The sequence below is a fragment of the Crocuta crocuta genome, unplaced genomic scaffold (assembly GCF_008692635.1).
Source record: "Crocuta crocuta isolate KB4526 unplaced genomic scaffold, BGI_CrCroc_1.0 scaffold9, whole genome shotgun sequence".
NCBI lineage: Eukaryota > Metazoa > Chordata > Mammalia > Carnivora > Hyaenidae > Crocuta > Crocuta crocuta.
Window position 1 is genome coordinate 6,578,670 of NW_027551567.1, and position 13,212 is coordinate 6,591,881.

At 37.8% G+C, this 13,212-nt stretch overlaps 1 protein-coding gene across 1 annotated transcript in view; it reads left to right on the forward strand.

The window, feature by feature from the left end:
• SNAP91 (synaptosome associated protein 91) overlaps positions 1-13,212 on the forward strand; it is a 148,042-nt gene that overhangs the window by 112,618 nt on the left and 22,212 nt on the right. Inside the window, 2 exon segments of the mRNA XM_077750256.1 lie at positions 8,711-8,845; positions 10,511-10,660. Of these exon segments, the coding sequence (XP_077606382.1) occupies positions 8,711-8,845; positions 10,511-10,660 (285 nt within the window).

Here is a 13,212-nt window from a genome sequence, read left to right on the forward strand (position 1 = left end):
ATAGAAGGTTATTTCCCAGGATTGTATAAAATCAATATTAAAATCACATTTGTATATAAGTCACCTCAGTGGTTTCTTGGATGCTCTTAAAGGCCTTCCTTTTAGTGATCACATTTCGTTTACTAAAGAGGTAATATGCTTATGTAGCAAATTTTATCTAGTATTGCCTGTGCCCATTTTTTTTTTAAAGAAATTGGTGTAGAAAGATACATTATGTTTGTCAATTGATTCTGTAACATGAATCACTCCAGGAGAAAGTGTTATTATAGATTTGCACCAGAGTTGAAACTGTTGCTAACTATGCCACTTTTTTAACTAGCTGTTTTGTTTTTTGTTTTTGTTTTTGTTTTTAATCTGAAAACCTCTAAAGAGATCTCAGGTCAGCAGGGCCATAGTGTGGAGTAGACTGGCACAAGATGCCTAGGATTATTGCTATTGCCAGGATGGGATAGAAGGAATAACAGGGAAGATTTCAAAGGCTCAAAGATAGTAAAACCTAACTGTCAGACTTCTTTGGATTTAGGGCAAAGTATGCCTAATGTTACCCAGACCTAGAAATTACTATTTTTACAGGCAACACATTTGCCATTTGCAAGACCACAATAGTAAGTTTGAGGCTCAGGTTATCAGTCAAACTCAGAAGACACTGCTGGTTTACCTCATTCTGACTTTACTTATAAGGGTACATAACAAAAAGTGCAGCAGTAGCATCATAGAGGCCTCAGACACCCAGATACAGCTTCCGGTATCCCTCCTCAGTCACCACAAGGGATGCATTTTGGTCATGTGGTTGGCAAGGGATTGATGTGTGTGTGGGTCACATCAGGACAAGAAAGTTGCCACGTTCAGAATCTCTCAGTTTAAATTCCCTGCTAGTCATGTGGCTCTTGAAACAGTGACTAGGTCTTATTTTTTCGTGTAATGAACAATCCTGGCCAGGTGTAGCATGCAGAGAACATTCATTTTGGGTTAGTAATGAGTAGTGACTTCATTAAAGGATGCTCATCACCTTGTAAGAAGTTTGATACAAGGTCAAATCATTTTTTGGTAATGTTTTAAAAATATTTATTTATTTTGAAACCGAGAGAGAGAGAGAGAATGTGCGAGAGCAGGAGAGGGCCAGAGAGAAGGAGAAAGAAAATCCCAAGCAGGTTCTGCACTGGCAGCACAGAGCCCAACACGAGGCTCCATCCCAACACCATGAGATCATGGAGGTCAAATGTTACTCTAGAAGCCCGAAAGGGAAATCACAGCCCAGCTGTTAACTCTTTCCTTCCCTCAGTCTTTCAGACTGATTATTTAACAGACTTTCCCAGGAGCAGTAGCAGTTCTTTTATGTCTTTCCCACCCTCTCCAGCGTACCCTGGTTAACTATGACACTCTTATTTGCTGAATCCACTTCACACGAGTGACTGCCAGCTGATATTTTGTGAATGGTGAAGAACCAGAGTTCCACTGTGATATTGCTTTGGACTTTGGAACCCACAAATATGATAAGAGTCTGTGCACTTACCACACACCACAGCTGGTTACCTGTGGAAAAAATACTACCTCGCCTGAGTTTTCTCCTGGCCTGGGTGTTCTTCATAGCAGCTTCAAATGGGTCACAAAAACTTTCAAGCTCTTACAAAACCAATAACCTTAATTTAGGTCTTCAAGGTTAAGCAATAGATTTTTAACATGCCACAGAAATAGCATAGTTTTAAATGTTTATTTGGGGGAAATGACCTTGTCAATTTTAAAAGGAGATTACTGGGGTGCCTGGGTGGCTCAGTCAGTTGGGCGTCCAGCTTAGACTCAGGTCATGATCTCACAGTTTGTGGGTTCGAGCCCCGCATCACACTCCGTGCTGATAGCTCAGAGCCTTCAGCCTGCTTCAGATTCTGTGTTTCCCTTTCTCTCCCCCTCCCTGACTCACATGTGTCTCTCCCTCAAAATAATAATAATAATAAAAGGAGACTGCTGATCATAAATAAGCCTTTGGCTTTGCAGTTATAATTAAGGTTGAGACAGCATATGAAATCAAATGTTCTGGCTTTTTGCAGAATTCTCAAAGGTTTTTAAAAGACAATGTTCCCTTCCAGTTCCAAGTCAGAAGTCAGTGGCAGAGCCAAGAGGTGCGATCCTGGGGATAAGATAGGGTGTGAAATACACCTGAAACAAGCAGGAATGTTTTGTCGCCCACTGCCAAGTGCAACGTCAGATTCCTGAGTCTGCACAGCCAGATTTGTATACAGGGAGGTGCAACAAGGGAAGTACACACAAAGTTGAAGTTAAGACTCTTCACCAGAAGCAGGCCTAAATTGCTGTCCCTCCTGAAATCTTAGTAAAATGAGATGGCAACGGTGAAAACTCATGATGAAAGTGACAATGCCGTTTACATAGGTTTTATTGACTGTATACTTCCCATTGTTACTAGTGCATCATCTTGTGTGTGACTTTTTTAGCGATGGGAAAAGTATTTTTGTGCACATTTTCTTCTTTCTCTATTTTTTTTAATTTGAATAAATGAATTTTTAATGTAAGTAGGTGTGAATGGGTTTTAATGTCTGGCTTGTTTTACGGTTCTTATAATTTAATCTGTACATATCTGAGTCTAATTTACTTGCCATGAAGCCAACTATTCCTTTACCTTATATCCTGATATAAGAGATTTTAAATTCTAATTTCTCTACATCTTAAGTGTTAGGGCTGGTTTTTCATACTTCTCTCTGTTTTGCTTATAGAGAAACATTTCTCATATTTGTTCAGGTAACAGCAAAGAATCCATGTTCTCATTGAGGAATATCATAGAATATTTATATAATTTTGTACTATGATCTAGAAGCAAATTTCCTAGCCAGAAACCCTGTTAAAGTACACAAATAAAATCCCAGTCACATTTATATGTTAAGTCTAGCTGACAGCAGCTATTTGAGATTTTTCAGATTGCCCAGACATTTCTGTTGAATGAGTATCAATGTTAGAACAAATACTTGGGGCACTGTGTTATGATAATGTGCAGTGAACTTTTTTTTTTTTTTAATAGTTTATTGTCAAATTAGTTTCCACATAACACTCAGTGCTCATCCGCACAAGTGTCCTCCTCCATGCCCATCCCCCCCTCCCCCCACATCCATCAGTCCTCAGTTTTTGTCAGCATTCAAGAGTCTCTCATGGTTTGCTTCTCTCCCTTTACCCCACCATTTCTGCCCTTCTTCTCCCCCTTGTTCCTCCGTCAAGTTCCTCCTAATCCTCCTATACGTGCAAACATATGATATTTGTCCTTCTCTGCCTGACTTATTTCGCTCAGCATAACACCCTAACATGTGTGTTATACTTGTATGTGTTTGTCTATAGGGAGAGAGCAGCCAAGTCCATAATAAAGAGGAAGGGAAAGTTGTATTTTGTGAGTCTCTAGAATCTTGAATCACTGGTTTTTAACACTGTTTTGTAAGAGAATAAAAAAGAATAATACAGACACAGTAATGGAAGGTGCAGACTCTCTAAAAGTATCATTGGTTTCTGAACAGGGGCCCTTGCTCCCCAGATTTTTTTGAGGGAATTTATATATAAGTAATGGGAAATACAACAAATATGTAGTATAATTAAATGTTAAAATGATCTTTAGAATTTTTAAACCAAAAATTAAGAATCATCTCAAAATTGGGGAAAAACTTTGTCAAAAATTGATATGTAATTTAAAACTAGAAAACATGGCCTAAATGGATAGTCTTTTAAACTGGGCATATCTCTCATAAAAACTGGCTATTCTTTATTCTGATTTACTTCTAGAACTGTCAGATAATACCAGTTCCAGAATTGGACTGTGCATAAAATATCATCTTTAGTCATCTTCTACCCCTTGAGTAAGAATTTCAAGTTCTGTTTGGTATACCTAGAAGGGTGAAACGAGACAATATTGTAGAAGAGACAGCTGCTTTGGCCAAAGAGGACAAACTCAAAGCATAATTCTTTCCACATCATTGAGATTACTAGTAAGATACAGATACTATCTATATCTCAGGTAGAATCTGACTAGAAACTGGAAAGTTAAGTTTCTATCAAAAAAAGGAAATGTTGGGGCGCCTGGGTGGCTTAGTCGGTTAAGCGTCCGACTTTCGCTTAGGTCATGATCTCGCGGTTCATGGGTTCGAGCCCTGCGTCAGGCTCTGTGCTGACTGCAGCTCGGACCCTGGAGCCTATTTCAGTCTGTGACTCCCTCTCTCTCTGACCCTCCCTGCTCACGCTGTCTCTCTCTCTCTCTCTCCTAGAAATAAATAAAAATTAAAAAAAATAAAAAATAAAGGAAATGTTATTTCATATAGTGAATTATAAAGCTCTCAAACTCCTCTTAAGATACACCAGTTGAAATCTAGATGTTTGAAATATATAGATATCTGGAATCACAGATATAAAAATGGGTGATTAAGGGAAATTATACCTAACTTCCGAGGTTGACATCAAGCAGGAAAACCATTTTAGTCGATTATAGTCACAGTTCTGGAGTTACTGTCCCATAAATTTATACTAGCATAGAAATGGGCCACTTCCTATCTTTAATTCAGTCTTTGTAGTTTTGTATTCTCTGTTAACCACATGACATAGATGATTTTTTAGCAGAGCCACAGAGGCCTTTGAACTGATTTTTTTTTTTAATTTTTTAATGTCTTTTATTGATTTCTGAGAGAGAGAGAGAGAGCAGGGGAGGGTCAGAGAGAGAGGGAGATACAGAATCTGAAGCAGGCTCCAGGCTCTGAGCTGGCTGTCAGCACAGAGCCCGATGTAGGGCTCGAACCCACAAACCATGAGATCATGACCTGAGCCAAAGTCGGACACCCAACCAACTGAGTCACCCAGGCGCCCCTGAATTGATTTAAAATATAAAAATGTTCAATATGGAGTTAATAACTAATAATAGCCACTGAATGAGAAGGCTCTACAGAGAACAATTCTTTCATACTCTGTGGAGATGGGAGGCAGTCTGAAATGTGTCAGACAAAAGGCTCTCAGACTGCTAATCCTAGAAATAGTATCTCAAATTGATCTTAGTAAATGGAATATGTTAATAACTGACTATATTACAGAGTAATTGAAATGACATCATCTTTAACAGAAAGGAACATTGGGAGTGTGTGGGAGTATGTGTATCTACCAGTAGTTTTAAGTTTTTACTCTTCTGACCCAAATGATCTATTATATCAACTGGCTATCAATTTTGATATATCTGTTAATAGATCTTCCTTAAGTATGTAGGCTGTTCCCCTTAGAAAAATAGATTCATAAAACTATCTGTGACAAAAGGCAGTGCGTCTGTAGATGGTTGAGTACTTGAAGATAGTTGGTGATTCATTTATAGTGTAGGACAGTCCAAATAATGCCTGCAGGATATCCGGAAGCCTACTGATTATTAGCTTAAATTCCATAGAACATCTTTCTTAATGTAACTTAGAACCATGTAGAAAGAAATATTAGTGGTGTGAGTTTTCTTACCTCTATTCCAGGGCTCTAAAGTTTTTCACGTAACAGGAGGAGTTCCTTTGTTAATATCTGTAATTCAAGTATAGCAATAGATTTTTTTCTTTAAGATAATCAGTTGGTTATTTTATAATACTTTATAGCTTTTGAATTAGTCTAGGTCTGTGAAGGCACCTACTTTATAAGAACTGAGCATAATGGAAAAAAGTCATCTTTCTAGATCTCTGTCAAGTTCTTAAATCAACAAAAAGAGTACAACTCTGGTTTTCCTCCTGGCTGTGGAAAGGGCGTGTGGCTGTGGAAAAGAGGCGTGTAGTATTGTGAAGAATCCAAGCTCTGGAAGATTCTTGTGTGGAATCCTCACTCTTACTTGCCAGTATTTGGCCTTGGGCAGATTATTTAACCTCTCTTGCCTCAGTGTCTTCATCCGTGAAACTTCATGGAGTTGGGGTGAGGATTAAATGAGCTAATGTATATTTTGGGTCGAACAATATAAACCTACTGTTTTTGTAGGACTAAAGTGGTCACATATTGGCAATTCATATGGTTTGTATGGTTCAACCTTTAAAATGCTTAGACTTTGGTGAGCCCCATGACAGTGTTAACTTTATACTTTGCTTTCTTAAAGAAGGGGCTAATTTTTTTCATTATTTATTTACCTATGGATGTGATCTGCTTATGTTATGAAACTCAGTAGCACTAAGCAGATGAGCCCTGTATTGTAAGTGCATGTTTTTCTCTTTCTACTACTGAATATTGGGTGGCTATGTTAACTTTCTTTTGCATAACTTCTAGTCATAGAAAGACAGGATTGAATCAGATGATCCAAGGCTTTCTCCAACACTAATATACTATGATTCTCGAATAAATTTTCTCGGCCAAGTTTTAAGAAACTGAGATTCAAGAACAATCATCTTCACATTCACCTATAACGCCAAAGAAAACCACACCAAAGAAAAATTGCCTAAACTAACCACAGCCATATTCCAACTTGAGATATGGTATGTTTCAAAACACTCAGCATTAACACAGCCATCAATCTCCTTAAAACCAAACTATCTCATCCACAAAAATAATTACTTAGCCCATCTTTGCTTCATAATATTCTTAAAGATCTGGGGAATGTCTTTTCTTCAATGCTTATGTCACTGAAATCCTAAAGTCACCCCAGCTAGTTGCTGTGAACTTTAAAGACCATCCTCTATTAGGTAACAGTTTTCTGAATTGCACTGTTTTCATACATCTATAAGGAAAGCCTAAACTTGTGTCATTATCACTGTCCAGGAACAATAAGACTTGAACATTATTGCCTGCTTTAGAAAATAGTAACCAGAGAATTTCAGAAGTCATTTTCAATATTATAAGCTGGTTTTATAGAATGTAAGCTTAAGGATTTTTTAAACCATTCTTTGTTTTTACAAGAAGTTTGTGAAAAAGAGAAGATGTGGCTATATTAGAAAGGAATATTTATACCCAAACTAAATATAGAAAAGACTTGTGGAAGTAATAAAATTCTTTAATAATAGAGCATCCTCTAACGTCTTATTAAGAAATCACTGCCTTCTCCAGTTGCATGTTTCATACAGAAGCAATACAGGGTGAGCTTTGCTTCTGCTTCTATCTGTTGTTTGAGAGAAATTATTTGCTTCCAGCCTTCAAAAGATAAGTAATTTGAATTTTGGTTGCTTTACAGTGGCCTTTGATTTTTCCCCACCATGCAACAGTGTCCTTATCGAGTAAACATTCATCCAGTGTTTTAGGCATTGTGCAGATTAGTGAAAAACAGGAGAAGACAGTTCCTGACAGCCAAAAGCCATCCCCAGAGTGGGTGCTTGAGGGCAGAAATAAAGATCTGTGATGGGAATCAGATGGAGATATGTATCAGACGCAGAGGGCATAGAGGCAGAGCATGTAACTCACTTGGATTTGGGGTGGGAGGGGTGAGCATAGCTGTGGCTGATAGCAGTGAGTGACAGTATCAGTCCAGGAGGCCTTCCTGGAGTGGGCATCTGAATCACCATGATGCAGTCTTGTTTGCAGGGAAGCAGTCTTGTTTGCAGGGAAGGGGAAGGGAACAGAGACAGAACAGCTTGATTACTATGCAAAGGAATCTTCATTAGATGAATCTGAAAGTTATGGAGAGCCAGTGAAGGACTCTATTTAGAGAAGTAACTTTGTCAGCATTTTCATTCAGAAAGATGACTCTAGCTGCACTGCAGAGACTAGGTTGGAGGAGGTCCATACTAGAGGCAGGAAGCCCCTCTGGTGGCTGTTGATGAATCCTGAGAGATGAATGAGGGGAGCTCACACTTAACAGTAGCAGAATTAGATAAGAACATGTATGAAAGGTGTTAAGGAGGATTTGGTGGCAGAGTGCATGCATATTTTTCTGATCTGTATTTTATTATTATACTTAGCCAGTGTGTACAACTAAGCATTTTCTAGCTACCTGATACTGTGATGTGAAGAATCAAAATTTTAATGTAATGAAATCATCTCAGTTTGAACCCTGTTGGGACCTTCTTAGCTCTCTGTAGCTCCATTTCAGTGATAGGTTTGGTTGCCCGAGGTTCTGTCCACCAGGGTTGAGATACATTCTTATGTGCTATTTCATTTCTAATTAAGTTAGATCTCATTAATACATGACAAAACCAGTGGTTTCCAGAGGGGAGGTTGGAGGGGGAAATGGATGAAGTAGCCAATGGGGATTAAAGAGCATACTTATCATGATGACCACTGAGTAATGTATAGAATTGTTGATTCACTATATTATACACCTGAGACACTCGTAAAACACTGAATGTTATACTTGGAATTTTTTTAAAATTTTTTTTGAGAGAGAGAGACAGCATGAGCAGGGGAGGGTCAGAGAGAGAGGGAGACACAGAATCTGAAGACAGGCTCCAGGCTCTGAGCTAGCTGTCAGCCAGAGCTTGACACGGGGCTTGAACCCACGAGGCACAGGATCATGACCTGAGCCAAAGCCGGACGCTCAACTGACTGAGCCACCCAGAAGCCCTATATACTTGAATTTTTAAAAATCAGTAAAGATCATTTAAAAATACATGACAGATAATCAGGATACATGAAAAACTTTTAAAAAACTAACTTCCCAGGTTTCACTGACTTCTCATCTACCGGCATTTGATTCCTCCTCAGTCTTCTGTAACTCTTCCTGACTCTGTTTTTCTTGCCTTTACCTACCTTTCATTGTTTCTACTTATATTTTTCTGAAACTGTTGTTTTTCCCCAGGATTTGGGGGTTCTTTTATGGCCCCTTCTCCATCACCAGTGACTCCAGCTCAGAATAACCTGCTACAGCCCAATTTCGAAGCAGCTTTTGGAACAACGCCTTCAACTTCTAGCGGCAGCTCCTTTGATCCATCAGGTGAGGCAGTGACTTTCAAACATTCTTTGTATTTGTTCTGATTATAAAATATACCACCCAAGGTTAGTGTGATATCAGGAAACTCGTAAGCAACTACTCAGTGGTGACCTGGTTTTAAAACTTTAGTAAATCTCTTATTGTGCATTTTAACTAAATATTTCAGTACATTTTAGAAGATTTAAGGTTAACCTGTAATCCTTTTCTGTGTTTCTGTTTTTAATTTTTAGCAGAGACCTAACAACACACACACCATTTCTGTTTGCATGAGCTTACATGCACATGGTTTAGAGACAGTTAAGGGAAAACAAACATTTTACGCCGTATCAATGTGTGGACACTCCCAACTGCTATTGCTTACACCCTCTGAAGCTTGCATGGCCCTCGGTTTTATGAAGTTGAGACACAAATAGTATTCTTTGCCTGCCTTTAATCTTTCATCCTGCTGTCATTTTGTTTGTATTCTCTTCCATTCTACTCTTCCCATGCTGGGTCCTTACTACAAATTTTCAATTGGTGAGTTTTTGGCAATTAAATGTGCTTCAGAAACATTCTAAATATATCCCCTGCCTGACAATTTGGTTGCTTCTATTGCCAGTGCCTAGTTGAATGCTGTCATTTTCCAATTTAGAATTACTGTATGGTAGTGTTTGTGGTAAATATTCAAAGTTCCTTAATGAAAATTACCCACAAAAATTTTGACACAGAGAAGATATTAGCAACAACTTACATAGATCCTTTGAGTCTGCATTTTGAATGGTCTTTATGTACTCGAGGAATGCAACAAGTGGTAACTGGTTTTATAGTGATTAGGAACTATCAATGTAGCATGATTCCTAATGGTTAAAATAGTTTTTCCCATAAACATTCCTTTAATGTTAGAACCTAAATTGATTACTATAAGGAGGAAGGAGAGGGTCAAAATTTTTTACTTCTAAAATATGGTCAACTGCTCATTAGATATTCATGACTACATACTAACCATTAGATCAGGTTTTATTCCACCCCTAACTTCATAGGAAACTAGGAGATTCAGCCTTCTTTCTCATATAAGAATTATTTTAAAAACAGGCATTGTAGAGGGGAAAAAAAGCATGGTAGGATCTGACAATACATTAGTTAGGCTTTGCTGTAAATTACTACCATTTTCAATAAAAAGCATTTTATTTATTGTTTTTAATAAGAGTATCAGTGGCTACCACTTATTGAGTACCCATATAGAGCAAGCATTATAATAAAGACATGACATATATTATCTAATTTGATCTTAACAACAGGACCATGTGGTAAGAGTACCCTCCCCATTTACAGAGGAGGAAACTAAAGCTCAGATGGTGATTTTCTCAAATTCACACAGTTAGTGAGGCATGCAACTAAACTGAGCTTAATTCTAATTCCAAAATCTGTGCTCTTTCCTGTACATTACACAGATTTTTTTTCCCATCTTTGTTTATGTTTACTAGTATTCTGTACTTTATGAGTAGACATATGTAGACATGTTCTTCTATGTGTTATAGTCATAAAAAGTGTGAATTACATGCCTTCTTTTGTAAGATTGTATATTCACTTGCTTTATAGTTTTTCAAAAGACAACTTCCCTTTAAGTTTGCATATGGCCTTTTTTTTTTTTTTTCCAATTATTCTGAACCTGGTCTATTTGATTTCTAGTGTTTGATGGTCTAGGTGATCTACTGATGCCAACCATGGCACCAGCTGGGCAGCCTGCACCCATCTCAATGGTACCCCCCAGTCCAGCCATGGCAGCAAGCAAAGCCCTTGGGAGTGACCTTGACTCATCTCTTGCCAGCTTAGTAGGCAGTGAGTAATACAGTTGTTTGTTGTTGGTTGTTTTTTTTTTTTACTACATCATATATGATTTTTTTTTCTCTATCTTTTCATATATAATTATTTCTGGTTTCACTTACGGGTGAGTATAGCAAGGAGCAGACAGAAATTCTTAGTGCTCTACCCAGTACAATTCCTTGAAAGATAAACAGTTGCTGTGCCATTGTCTAACAAGTTGTCCCCATGCCGTTTTTAATATAAATTACTAAAGAGATAATTAGAGAGCATATACAAGTGTGAAACCAAGTACATTATGTATACTAAGCACTTCATTTTTCATTTCACTTGGAAATAAGAACAGAGTAACTTAAATACTGAAATATTGACAACTGAGCATCCATGTGAATTTCAGTTCCTCATTCAATTCATTCAACAAATATTTACTGAGTATCAAGCACTCTTCCAAGCTCTAAGGATAAATCAATGAGAAAAACAGGTATAAATTTCTGTTCTTACGATGCTTGGGAAGAGGAGAGACCAGCATTTTCAAATAAGTAAGTTCTGTAGTGCATGAGGTCATAAGCATTATGGGGAAGAAACAGACCAGACAGGGAGGAATTGGGAACACTGCGGAGGGAAGTTAGGGTTGGACTCCCTGAGAAGGTACAGTTTTAGCAAAGATCTGAATGAACCACATAGATTTGAAGGAGAGTTATCTGCAGGCAGAGGAGATAGCCAGTGCAGAGGCATTGGGACAGAAAACTGCCTGGCATATTCGAGAAACAACAAGGAGACCAGAGGCTAGAGATTGGAATGGAGAGTACCTATGAGATAAAGCAGCTAGTATAAAGACTGGCCTTTTCTTTTAACCCTGAATTTGATTTTTTATTAAGGTGAAAGGGTTCACCACTACAGATACCTTTCACTTCTCCAAGGTTTTGGCAGATCCTTGATACAGACTTTTTTTTTCCCCTATGCATTAGCCAATGAACATATTTTTCCCATTCACTCTCCTTGGTGTGGACATCTGTGAAAATGCTTTGAGAACACCCCTGGAGAGGTCATTTGAGTATTTCTTCCTACTCTAAAGTTTGATCTCATTGAAGGATAGTTGGCAGTGATAACTGCTTTCGCTGGCACTAGAATATATCATCCAGATTCGCCTTCAGAAATAAAGGATTTATACCTCTAGCTCCCAAGAGTGCAGTTTTGATCTCAAAGGGTAGTGAGAAAGAATATTTTTGAGTAATTAATTTGCTGTTTCCTGTTTTTAATAATGATTACATGAATTCATATATTTATTAAAATGTATAGAAATGTAACAGCCCTCCCCCCAAAAAACACTGATTTTCACTTTAAGTAAAATTTTTTAACAAAATATCTTCCAAAACTGAAAAAAAAGATCTACATACCCCCCCTCAATATTCCAGTTTCCTTTTTTGCAGAACTTGACAAGCTGAACCTAAAATTCATATGGAAATGAAAGGAAGCCAGAATACCCAAACACTCCAAATAAAAAAGAATAACCTTGGAAGACTCACATTTAATGATTTTAAAACTTACTACAAAGCTATAGTGATTAAGATAAGTGGTATTGCCTAGGGATAGGCATATACCTCAATGCAATAGAATGACAGTCTAGAAATAAGCATACATCTGTGGGCAGTTGGTTCTCAACAAAGGTGCCAAGACAGTTCAGTGGGAAAAGAATTATCTTGTCAACAAATGGTGCCAGGATAGCTGGACATCCATGTTCAGAAGGATGGAGTTAGATCCTTGCTTCCTACAAAATAATTAGTTCACAGTGGATCATAGAACTAAATGCGGGAGCCAAAACTATAAAACTCTTAGAAGAAAATGTATTAGTAAATAAATCTTTATGACCTTGGATTAGGTAATGTTCTTAGATATGACACCAAAAGAATAAGCAATAGATCAAAATAGATAAATAGAACTACGTTAAAATTTGTGCTACAAATGACACTATCAAGAAAGTAGAAAACTAACCCACAAAATGGGAGAAGGTGTTTGTAAAACATATATCTGCTAAGGAACAGGTAAATAAAGAAAGAACTCTTAAAACTCCGTAATGAAAATACAAATAATGCAATTTTGTTTTTTTAAGTTTATTTATTTTCAGAGGGAGAAAGTGAGTGAGGTAGGGGTAGAGAGAGGGGGAGAGAATATCAAGCAGGCTCTGCAGGGTTAACACAGAACTCTGTGTGATGTGGGGCGGAAATTCACAAACCATGAGATCATGACCTGAGCCAAAACCAAGAGTCAGATGCTCAACAACTGAACCACCCAGACATCCCCAAATAACCCAATTTTTAAATGGCCAAAAGATTTAAATAAACATTTCCCCAAAGAATACATATGTGTGGTCAATGTGCACATGAAAATATGCTCCACACCAGTCATCTGGGAAATGTGTATCTAAACCACGAGATATCACTTCTCACCCATTAGGATGGCCATAATTTAAAAAACAAAAATGAGAAAACAGTGCTGATGAGAATGTGGAGACCGTGAAAACTCTAACATTGCTGGTGAAAATGCAACTGTGAAAGCAGTTTGGCAGTTTC